At 36.5% G+C, this 12,022-nt stretch overlaps 1 protein-coding gene across 1 annotated transcript; it reads right to left on the minus strand.

Moving 5' to 3' along the window:
- Window positions 1-319: 319 nt before the first annotated feature.
- On the minus strand, window positions 320-6,270 carry LOC132165826 (myosin-6-like). The gene is made up of 19 exons (XM_088511606.1): window positions 6,151-6,270; window positions 5,707-5,850; window positions 5,470-5,615; window positions 5,222-5,378; window positions 5,071-5,117; window positions 4,802-4,961; window positions 4,136-4,285; window positions 3,886-4,022; window positions 3,629-3,775; window positions 3,411-3,512; window positions 2,876-2,933; window positions 2,667-2,768; window positions 2,385-2,422; window positions 2,148-2,277; window positions 1,284-1,454; window positions 1,033-1,164; window positions 808-917; window positions 633-696; window positions 320-415 (listed from the first exon to the last, which is right to left on the minus strand). The coding sequence occupies exons 1-19, from the start codon at window positions 6,268-6,270 to the stop codon at window positions 320-322; spliced, it is 2,211 nt and encodes a 736-aa protein (XP_088367732.1).
- Between the last annotated feature and the right edge of the window lie 5,752 nt (window positions 6,271-12,022).

The following is a 12,022-nucleotide window of genomic DNA, read 5'->3' on the forward strand; positions in this document are numbered from 1 at the left end:
ACAAATCCATGCACATGAAATTATTCATTAAAAGCTCTTAATACAGTAGAAAAATAGGTTTAAATAGACTAGGGGTTAAATCCACATCCTAACCTTAATAGTACCTGAGCTAGCCGCCCACTTAATTAATAACATAAAATTCAGAATCATAAAATAACATTAACCAGTCTGAAAATAATAACATAAATAAAATGCGAAAAAATAACAAAAGCATTCCATATGATAATATATGTGGCATTCAACCATTCAGCCACCCAACCACAAGATTATAGGCTAGGCCGTCATCCGACGTAACCGTCCATACTACACGCGCATGTGATCAGTTGCCTGTGTCTGATGTCCCCATCAACTCACTCCTACGAGCATCTAGTTTTTCCATCTGACCAGCCTTGAGGAAAACTTTTGTTTTACCAATCTGTAACAACAAACAGGATCATGATAAGATCACAAAAGCAATCCACAAACAAATGTATATCTATATATATAGCACATGCGCATTCTACAACAGCTAGCAGCAAAGATAAACATTAACCTATAATGATGTTAATTAATGCTTCTGCATGTTCTCCAAAAGTACTTACGACCATATTAAATGAGGAGAAAATGAAATAGAATTATGATCAAATAATTACCTGATAGCCTTTAAGTCCCACCTTCTCTAGAAGCCTCTTGCAAGCAATTATGCTCTGATCAGAACTGATATAACTATATATATATATTATAGAAATATTTCGTCAGAGCACATTTAATTTAATGGTTAGGCAAAACATCTCACTGCATGCAAACAAAAACAACCAAAATATATACCTCCCATCCAAAACTTCAGGTGCAAGGAGGCCAAATCTGTCTACAAATTCAGCAAAGGGTTTTTTGGTAGGAAATCCAGCACAACTTATCCTAATCGCCTCCATTACTCCCTGAAATGATGAGGCACATATATAAAATATGTTATAAACTCGAATAAAATTAAAAGCTGTAAATTTTAATTACCACTCACCAACAACATTAATATTCAGAAATCAAAATTCTTACCCCACAACGTAGTTGTTGGAGAACATTTTTATCCTCAAAGATGGATGGCTTAAGAAGATTATTGGGTTTTACACAACGAATGTAATGCAGCTTAAATGCACTGAGAGTTTCAAGCAACCCATGCAATTGTTTCTGCATCAAGTACAAAAGAGGACTTCATAACCCACCAGACAAAAGAAAGAAGAAGCTGTTTTATTTATAATAGTAATTTATTTTATTTTACATATAAGAGAAGAGGAAAACTATCAGACCTTAAACTGTGAACCAATTGAAGAGAACTTTGATGCTTCGAATGAATCCTCAGCTGAATGTGGAAATAAACCCGCCACAAAGGAGCAACTGGAATCCCTCAAGAGAGCATGATGTTCAGCAACAACATGGTCGTTGTTCTTGTCCAGGAACAGTTCTGTTTGGTAAGTGACCTGAAAATCATATAAGTGTTTTTAGTGCATGTATTTTTTATGGTTACTTCTTGCTTCTTAGGTCTGAATGGTAACGCCCTGCCCTAAATCCAAGGGCGAAAGTGAAATTTTTTTCAATAAACCATGAGACGCCACTACTACATCCTTAAACAATTAAGGCAGCAAAAAACCTGTAATAATTTTTATCTAGATTTATAAATAAAACACATCAGAACTACTAATACATCACGTAAAATCATTACAACTGAATCATAATTTAGGGCGGGACGTTACATGAATTCTATATATGATAACAAAGAATGATATTGCAAAGGGGAAACTTCACTTTAAACCCTTGAATTACCCGCGCGTTTTGACAAGCCCCCCAAACTTCAAAACCCTTCATTTTGAACACTTGAACATTTCAGAATTAGAAATTCTAAATCTCTCTCAATTCTTTCTTCTATTCATATTTAGGTTGTAGGCATATGTATTTTGATCTTGTAATCAAACATTATTGTTGAGTTCTTTCAAATCTATACGTGAGAGGCATTACTATACATCGTAGGATATACACTTACCAAAGATCCTTAATTACTTGTGAATTCTAGAAGAAAGTTACACATGCACATAGAACTCTATGTTTTTTATGTTTATGTTTTTTCGACACATGAATTCTATGATAACAAAGAAGATGTAAACAAGTACACTTACGTTGCCAGCGTAATGGCAAATTGTGAAGTCAGTACTATCCGATAATTTTGGCTTGATGAAGCGTTTATGACGATTGAATGTCTGATACAGACTTCGGGCAAATGATTTATGTGTTGATCCTGGAAACTTACTGCAGAACACACAACCAAACAGTGTATTCAATGACATAATATGATGCATGTGATATATATAGAGTAATTAAAGCAGTATCTATATATATATATATATACTACTTACCAAGTTTGGTCCAGAAGAGGAATAATGCCACCCGGATTCTGAAAATCCATTAATGAACATATAAAAAATCAAAAGTACGTCACATGCATGACCACAATGATTAATTTCATCGTTAAGTTTGTTTAATTAACTACAAATGAAGAATTAATAGTAGTGGCAGGAACCAGTTTGAACATGATCATTTTTAACATTTTACATTGGCCATTTAACTGAAAGACAGGACACTTTACACGACATCAACAGATATATATATATATATATATAATGAAAGGAAAAGTTAACCTTTTCCATGAGATCAATAATATCTTGATTATCAACAAAATCAATGCAACTCCAATCAATTGCTTCTTTTGTATATTCTTCTCGCTCCATTTTGAAAACGTGCTGCCAACAAGATATATATATTTGTGCATTACAAACATATGCGATACATATAGAACGAACAATCGTGAAGAACAACAAAGAAAATACAGAAATTCTTCAAAGAAAACCTGATTGAAATGTTGCTGAAGCTTCTCGTTTGCGAGATTGATGCAAAATTGCTCAAAACTGCCAAAAAAATAAACAACAACAACAATCATAAATCCAGCGTCAACAAATTAATTAACACTTCTGCAAGACATTAATTTTAGATCACTTTTGACATTCTCCTCAACAGAAAAGTAAATGACTCACAATTTGCACAATAATAAGACTAAAAATTCCATATATGCAAGTTTTCCCTTTTCTTTCATCTAAAGAAGTAAGAACCACATATTCACAAAACATTAGGACAGGACAATAAGCACCAAAAAGAAACTTCTGCTGTCACCTCTATTGCTAGCTACTCCTGGAAGTTAGAACAAATTCACAGAAGAAGATTTGAAATCATAAGATTATTAAACAAGTATAATACATGCTCTAGAATGTTCAACCAGAGAATAGGAAATTGCTCTTTTAAAGCTCCAATGACATTTAGAATTTAATGAAACTAATATATCTATATATTTCAATTTAAAAATTAAGATAAGGCATACGGTTAAGCACCTGTTTGTTTTGAAACCCTCAAAACCAAATATATCCAGCACCCCAATTAAATACTTTGGCTCAGGGTCTTGACCAATTGAACTATTAATCTTATCCACAAGCCTGTAGAATCAAAGAAGGATATTCCACAGTTCAATTTACAGCCCAAATTTGAACAAAGTAACTAGTAATGTTAAGAAAGACCCCACTGAATAATCTTCAAAGGGTATATATCTTACCTGTCAAACAACCTCGCATAGACAATTTTAGCCAAAACATCTCTTTGAACAGCTGCAGATTCTGGATCCAGACATTTTGTTATGGGTTCATCACCGGCTACAATTACATGTTTGCAAAGAGAATCATCTAGTGCCTTTGCATCACACCTGAAAAAAAAATTTAAGAATTGATAAGAAGAAAATATTATGAAGTGCAAACTTATCAACCAGTGCATCTTTTAGTGTGTGAATGCTTGCCAATGAAATAGGTTAGTTACATGAAAAGCTCAGCAGCAGTCCTTAGATGGAACCAAGATTTTTCATCTTTGGGTACGGATGATTTTGGTTCCTTCCCTTTTGCAAATTCAATGTTCCCAAGATGCAGAATTGCAGCCACAACTCGAAATATTGCATCCTGAAAAGTAGTGGTAAGGAACAAAGAAAAACATGATTTTCAAGTATCCCATGATTATACTTGAAGGTTCATATCTTCTAACAGAACCAATTTCCTATATATGAAATACATACCTGTTCACCAGCACTCATTCCAACAACTTCCATTGCCCTTCTTGTTGCGATATATTCCTTTGAATCATCAACCCCATCCAACTCACAGCAATTTGATGGATTCAGATAACGAAATGTTCTAGGGCTTTCCAATTTGTACCTCTCAACATCCTGTCAAATGCATGTATAGGAGAAGAAAATAACATTTTTGAAGCTTGTCTTCAAGGTCTATCTGTTTATAGACATTTCTTTAAATAAAACAAAACAAAACCATTCATTTTTCTGGAAACATCATATTTCCTGTCCTGTTCTGAAGTTGCTGCAGTGTGCAGATGTAGATGCATTCTTGGAGCTCTATGTCTTAAATTGCTAGATTGATATTTCGGCTTATTATATTGTACATATTGTGCATTGGGTTTCAATTGTCGGAAAAGAGGTTGTTAGGTTACTGCTTGATCTATTTGATACATCAGGGTTGAGTTTATACAGATTCTCTGTTTTCTGGTTTGATGAGAAATGGCTTTTTTAGGTGGCATATAGTTAGGATATTCCTTGCTGAGTTGCTGTATAGTTTAGTGTTTGGGAGGACATGTTGTTGATACATGAAAGAAATACAAAACAAACAATCTCCTGAATTTTCAAGGAAGCTGGCATGGTACCGTGAAGCAATTAACTAAGAACAATTACCTCAGGTGGTGCAGCACAAAGCATGTAGAAACAGTGATAATTTCTCTCAGGATCAGACACATTGCAAACACGTGATCTTTCCAGCAAATAAGTTTTGATAGTCGCACCAGAAATTCTCCCCTCCTTGTCAAATTGAATCTCGATGAACTCACCAAAACGACTGCAACATTGACAAGCACATGCACATAGAGATCGTATCACATAAAATTTGCAATATATATGCACAATAATTAAATATATATATTTTAAATAATAGACCAATATCCCACCTCGAGTTATTGTTTGCATTACCGAATGCTTCCAGGACACGAATGGACTGCGAATCAGACAAAAACCCAACAAAAGTGATATTTTCAACGTCAGAAAAATTCAATTAATGTACTAGTTTGCCAGCAACTGAGATTTCAAGAATTCTTTTACCTCCAGCAGTCTCTCCACAACAGTGCTCTCCTCAGCAGCAGCTCTCCTTCCCTTGTAATCAAGATAATGCAAGAGTGATTTTATGGTTTCTGTTTTACCAGACCCACTTTCACCACTAACCAATATTGACTGACTTTTTCCCCCATTGATCATATCTCTGCAGCATCCACATAAATAACACTATCAGACAAGCAGTAAAGAGATGACATGAAGAATTAATTACAATGAGAAAGTGACAAATTAAGTACCTGTATGCAGCATCTGCAACAGCAAATGGATGTGGACTCCTCTCAGCAAAGGTTGCCTTTTCATATTTTTCCATAATCTGGCTATCATAAAGATGAGGTAGACTTCTAAAAGGATTCACAGCAATCAATATATTCCCTGCGTATGTCTGATGCCAGCAGTAAGTGTATTATTAGCTTTCTGTTTGTGCTAGGAACTCTTTTTAATGAAAGCCTATATATATATTTTGAAATACTCACGTATATCTCATTGATATCATATCTTGATCTTAGATTCTCAAGGACTCCTGGTTCATGCAAATAAGCCAGCTTTGCCATATCATCCACTCCACATGGTGAGGCTTCAGGGTCTTTGGGATGGACATTGGAAGCTTTAACAACAACCTGCATGAAGTTTTTCGCATAAATAGTATTGGTGGGAAAAAATTAATAAGCAAAATCAGCACACACAATCAAAAAACATCAGTATAAGCACCTAATGGAAAATTAGTACCAGTACGTACCATAAAAGAAAACTTCAACCATAAAACTAGTTAAATATTAAAATATTTAGATAAGGACATGCAGGTACACATGCATTTACAATAGCAAAAGATGAAGAATTATCATTCAATGACAAAAATTGTAATATGTGTAGGAAAAACGCCCATGTGTAAATATTGTTCAAAGCACTACTATACTCACCGTCTTCCTCGAAGTGCAGAGGACTTTAATGTCTTCACCATCAACCTTCACAACTTCACCAGCTGTCCAAGCTTCATTGGGATCCTCCACCCAAACAAGAGATCCAACCACAGGACTCATAGCAGCAGCCTGAAAAGAAAAAAGTGTCAAAGATCTCTACTGACCCACCAAACGCTTTATTGGTCTTGTGCTTTTTTTTTTTTTTCTTTTTTCTTTTTTCTTTTTTCTTTTTTCTTTTTTCTTTTTTTCTATTCAAAGCAGGGAAGGGGAAAAGGGATAGCTAGTAAGATGATGCTGCATAGTAAATCAAAATGGGTATTTAACTGAACATATAAAAAAAGGATCCAACAGTGCACCTGAAGAAACAAGAGAAGAAAACAAATCTGAGAGTATTTAAAAACAAACAAATACCATGTAATTCACAGAGATTGATCAGGTCGGAAAGTTGGGAACTAAAAATGAGAAGATTAAACCCAAATTTTCTGAAGAAAAGATAAGTCAGAAGAGTTCAAGGTGATGAACCTTCATTTCTCTTGTCACTCTTTTATAGGGATCAAGCTCTCGAGGGTTTGAGGACAAGAAGCCTAGTTTCAAGGAGGTCAACTACCGACTTTTAATTTGCTCTAAACTAATAGCTGTATTTTGTTATTGTTATATACAAATTGTTCTTCTTTATTAATATCATGAGTTTATGCATCCATTTGTATCGAAGTTTCATCCCTAACCATACCAGCAGGAAAAATGGTACTGAAGTCTATGTTTAAAGCAATGAAAGATATTAATAACAAAAAAAGAAAAAAAAAAGAAAGGAAGCCGCTCTGCATGCTCTTCTTTGAGATGCACGTGGCCACTGGCAGAGCTTCATTAACACCAAGTTTCAAGCGTAATATAACGAATAAAGTATTGCCACAGTTGGTATTATCGTACGTATATGAATATATTTGGTATTCATTTGCATGGAATGGCTGATGCAAAAGCCCTTTTACTCGGATCCAGATCTTCATCATCAATTTGATGTTTTAATTAATTGTTAGTAAATGTTGGATGGTCTTAGGCCTATTTCAACCCCGAAAGCTAGCTCAAGAGGTGAGACTTTCCCTCACACTTATAAAGTGACCACCAGCCTTTTCCACAACCGATGTGGGATAACTCACACAATCTTCCCCTCACACATCGGGCCCTAGGTCGGAGCAGCGACAATCCGTTTCTCCTATGAACTGTTGGGTCGAGACTTGTTGGTAAACTTGGGCTCTGATACTAGTGTTAGGTGGTCTTGAGCCTATCTCAACCCCAAAAGCTAGCTCAAGAGGTGGGGCTTTCCCTCACACTTATAAAGTGACCACCAACCCTTTCCACAACCGATGTAGGATAACCCCAACAGTAAGTATAAGAGCGTTTTTATTTAGTTTACTTATCCCAAAAAAAGGATGTGATTCGGACTTGCTCGAATACGTGTGCCTTGCCTTTTTTACATTTGTCGAACAGTAAAATTGTTGAGAATCTTAGTCACCAATAAAAATTAATTAGTAACCGGGGTAAATCTTTAAGGCTTTGTTTGGCAACAGCCTTGACCCAGACACTATTCAGTGTCTGGGTCAAGGCACGACTTTTGGTGTAAAAATTTACCATTTTTTTCCTATTTTGCCCCTCCTTCTTCCAAATTGAAACACGACCGTGTTGTGGAATTTCCCACGCTGAAATTCCCCTCTTGCAGTCACCCAAGCGAGACGTCTCCCTTCCCTCCGATCACTACTGCCATTACCATGAAACGTTCAGTCGAAGACGTTTTCGCCGTCACCACTGCCACCACCGCCGCCGCCAAGAAGCCAGTCTTCCTTACCAAAGCCCAGCGCGAAGAATTGGCCCTCAAACGCCGTCAACAAGAAGCCGATCAACTCCACCATCGCCGTCAAGAGCTCCTCTCCTCCCTAGGCCGCCCTTCTGACGTCTCCGCCTCTACTTCCAACCATGACGCCAAGCCCTCCGATTCAGACCGCGACAGGGACCGCGACTGTGACCGTGACCGACGCGATCGAGAGCGCGACCGGGACAGTGAGTTTGAGCGGTGGAGCCATCGAGAGAGGGATCGCGAAGAGGAGGCTAGGGCTCGCGAGCGCAAGCATGCACGCTTAGAGAAATTGGCGGAGCGAGAGCGTGACAAGCAGCTGGATGCCATCAAGGAGCAGTACCTGGGGTTGAAGAAGCCCAAGAAGCGGGTCATCAAACCGAGCGAGAAATTCCACTTCTCTTTCGATTGGGAAAACACGGAGGACACCTCCCGCGACGTGAACGCTCTCTACCAAAACCCTCACGAGGCCCAGCTCTTGTTCGGACGGGGCTTCCGTGCCGGAATGGACCGCCGCGAGCAGAAGAAGCTAGCCTCCAAGAATGAGAAGGAGATGCGGGAGGAGATTCGCCGGAAGGATGGCGTGGAGGAGAGGCCCGACGAGGCGGCGGCGCGGGGCTGTTGCGGCCGACTGGGCGGGGGCGGTGGGCCATGCGGTGGGCTGGGCGGCGTTGGATTTCCGAAGCCGGTTGGGGGAGGATCGGGCTGGGCGTGGGTGGCAGGTCGCGCTAGTGGGTGGGCATCGCCGGCGTCGCAGATCTATCGCCGGTGGCGATATCTTTCAGTGGGTTCCATCCTAGGGTGGGCCACCGTGGGTGGGTGCGTCTCCGTTCTGGTATAGTGGGCGGTCATGGCTTCTCTGAGAGCTGAGATTGGGGTGCGGGGGAGAGAGAGAAGTCTGCTGTGGGAGAGAGAGAGAAGTGTGCCGTGGGGAGAGGAAAAGGGCATGCGTGGGTGAGTGAGTGATAGTGAAGGGTAATAGTGTAATTTCACATCAGGGAAAAGGCTTCAACAGTATCTAGGCTGGGCCATCCCTTTTGTCAAACACCCACTAAAGTAGGAATTCAATCTCCTGGCTAAGGAAGTGATCTCCATGTCAATAATAAAGAGCAAGAATAATTTGACAGGATAATTATAACTGCATGGATCCCTATATATGTCTTCAACTGTGTTAAGTAATTACCCGGCCACCTCAATAATGGCAGCAAATTCGACGTCACTTTGATGACATGATCAGATTCTAATGTCAACTTAGATGATGACATCAATTCTGTTCAAATTAATATGATAATTTAATTGGTATAATTTATTTATACGTATAATATTGATATAAGATGACTTTTGAAGTCTTTAAAAATAAATAAAAACCTCGTACTATCTCAAGTCTGCTTTAGATCGACGATGCTACCATTCTCGATCAGCAACCATTTCTCTTCTCTAAAATTTCTTACATAGTCAATATATAATGTTCATGCATGTTCATGTTCCCACTATGCCACATGCCATGCACATGTAGGTGGCATAAAAGTCAATCTAAATAGGTTTGCATGTCTCAATCAAAGGGCATCCTAGCTACCATTTTAATTATTAATTGGGATTTACATATAAGCTATACATATAGGGGACAAAGTGTGAAACTAATATCATTAAGCATATGATTAAGTTAAGGTGTCATATTTAAACCTAATTTATTGCACTTCCTCATACTCATTATTTTGTAAGTTAAATGCGTGCTTTTAAAGAAAATGACAAAAGGTGTTGTATTTGAAATTGGAAAAGTGCTAGGGAGCCAAACAAATGAACTCATAAAATTTTTCAAACAAACGTAAGAGACCGTGAGTGACAGACAAGGGAGAGATAATTGCATTTTTTTTAATTTAAAAACTCTTGCCACATCAGTTTGAAAATTTTTTTAGATTCATTTGTTTAACTTCCTATCACTTATTTTTTTTAAAAAAATAATAGTAGTTTTAAATCGCTATTAATAAGATTCATTTTTTAAAACTCAAAGTTTTAAAAGGTCGAAAAATAATTTCACTAAGCACTTAATTACGTTTTTTAAAATTTTTGTTTCCATTAAATGCGTTTTAAAATCACTATTTTTTTTCAAACTGTTAAACCAAATAGACATAATCGTTAGCTTTAACAAAATAAAAACAGCTAACCAACCCAATAAATATTTTTGTGTCAACTGCAACGAAGGTGGTGCCTCATTAATTCTAAGTACATGTTCTCCTATACCTATCTAGCTACTGCCGTTTTTCTCTATTCTCTTTAGCACCTGCTTAATTAATCATATGCTTATATTAGTTTCACGCGCGCTTTGAGAGCCATGTTTAGTACAATTGTACTAGCCATTGGATTCGGCTGATGGTTTAGTTAATAGGAGACAAAGTGTGAAACTAATTATATGACTAAGTTATCATACTTAAACCTAAATAACAAAAAACATCATATGCAATAGATTTTCTAATCAAAATTGACTTAAAATAAAAATCTAACAAGTAATTAGATATATCTACGTCACTACAAGAAAAAAAGCCTTTTTCACATCGTTTTATTAATTTTACGTCATTTAACTAAAACGACAGGTATATTGTGATATTATGTCGTATTTAATACACGGCGTCAATTTTCGTCTGTATGTTACAAACGCAATGGATTGACTCTTTTAAAGTGATGGATCGATGAATTGCTCTCTACTCTAAGGTTTAATCAAGGAGAACATTAAGCCTAGCTAGTTTCAAGGAGGTCAACTACTGACTTTATAGCTGTTTTTTTGTTATTGTTACACACAAATTGTTCTTCTTAATTTATAATGAATTTAATTATGCATATGCATTTGTATCCAAGTTTCATCCTTATATTAATTAACCATATACCATACCAGCAAATTAAGTGGATCTGAAGTCTATGTTTAAAGCAATTAATGAACGATAATAAAAAATAAAAATAAATAAAGAAATTAAAGGAATTAAGCTGCACTGCATGCTCTTCTTTGAGATGCACGTGGCCATAGGCCCATAGTACTTAGCCACCGGCAGATCGAGCTTCATTAACACTAAGTTTCAAGCGTAATATAACGAATGAATTATTGCCACAGTTGGTATTATCGTATTTATATGAATATATTTGGTATTCATTTGCATGGCTCATGCACATGCAAGCCCTTTTAATTGGGATCCGGACCTTGATAAACAATTTGATGTTTGGATGGTTAGCAATTTAAACCGTAAATATGAGATCGCCTTTATAAAGTTTATTGACCTAAACAAAAAGGTGGAAGGTTAAAAACTTGTTCGGATAAATGTGCCTTAGTAAAATTAGTAAAGATCTCTATTTTTTTACTTGTCCTATGTGACCACTCGTCAATGGAAGTTAGCAATTAAATACAGTAAATTTGAGAGGAAATAGAAGCTGCATGCATGGATATCTCTGGGCATGTTTAACAAAGGACTGGACTGGATTGGACTGGACTCAAAGACCCAAAAAATTCATATCCAAATTAATTATAATATTCTTACTTTTTATATCATATCAATCACTTTTTATTACTATTCAAATAAAAAAATCACTACAAAACAATTTTTTTTTTACTTTTTCATACAAAACTCTCTTACCTTTTTTTTTTTTTTTTTTTTTTTTTTTTTTTTTTTTTTTCATATCAATCAAATCTGTTACAGTTTCAATTCACTCCCTTTTTCAAGTCCTTGCCAAACACACCCCCTATGTCTTCAGATGAGCTCATAACCCACCACCTCATTGATCATGGCAGCAGATTTGACGTCACTTTGATGACATGAGTTTCTGATGTCAACTTAGATGACATCACTTCTGTTTAAATCAAAAACCTATTACATCCCACATTGCTAGCTTTAAAAAAAATTAATACTGTTACATCAAAATTTAATAATTATTTATTACAAATTTAATGACAATTTTAAAAATCTCATTAATTTAAAAAAGACACCAAAAGAAAAATGGTTTTCTTTTTAATTAACATTGCTATCTTATCGGCAATTACAT

Source organism: Corylus avellana, chromosome 11, assembly GCF_965113065.1.
Source record: "Corylus avellana chromosome 11, dhCorAvel1.hap1.2, whole genome shotgun sequence".
Classification (NCBI taxonomy): domain Eukaryota; kingdom Viridiplantae; phylum Streptophyta; class Magnoliopsida; order Fagales; family Betulaceae; genus Corylus; species Corylus avellana.

Bases quoted from the DNA above. Each gene is read 5' to 3' on its own strand.
- LOC132165826 (XM_088511606.1), bottom strand. From the start codon at position 6,270: ATGAGTCCTGTGGTTGGATCTCTTGTTTGGGTGGAGGATCCCAATGAA. The intron at 4,962-5,070 runs GTGGGATATTGG...TCAATGTTGCAG, and splicing joins AATGCAAACAATAACTCGAG to TCGTTTTGGTGAGTTCATCG. The intron at 918-1,032 runs GTAAGAATTTTG...TCATCATTTCAG, and splicing joins TCCAACAACTACGTTGTGGG to GGAGTAATGGAGGCGATTAG.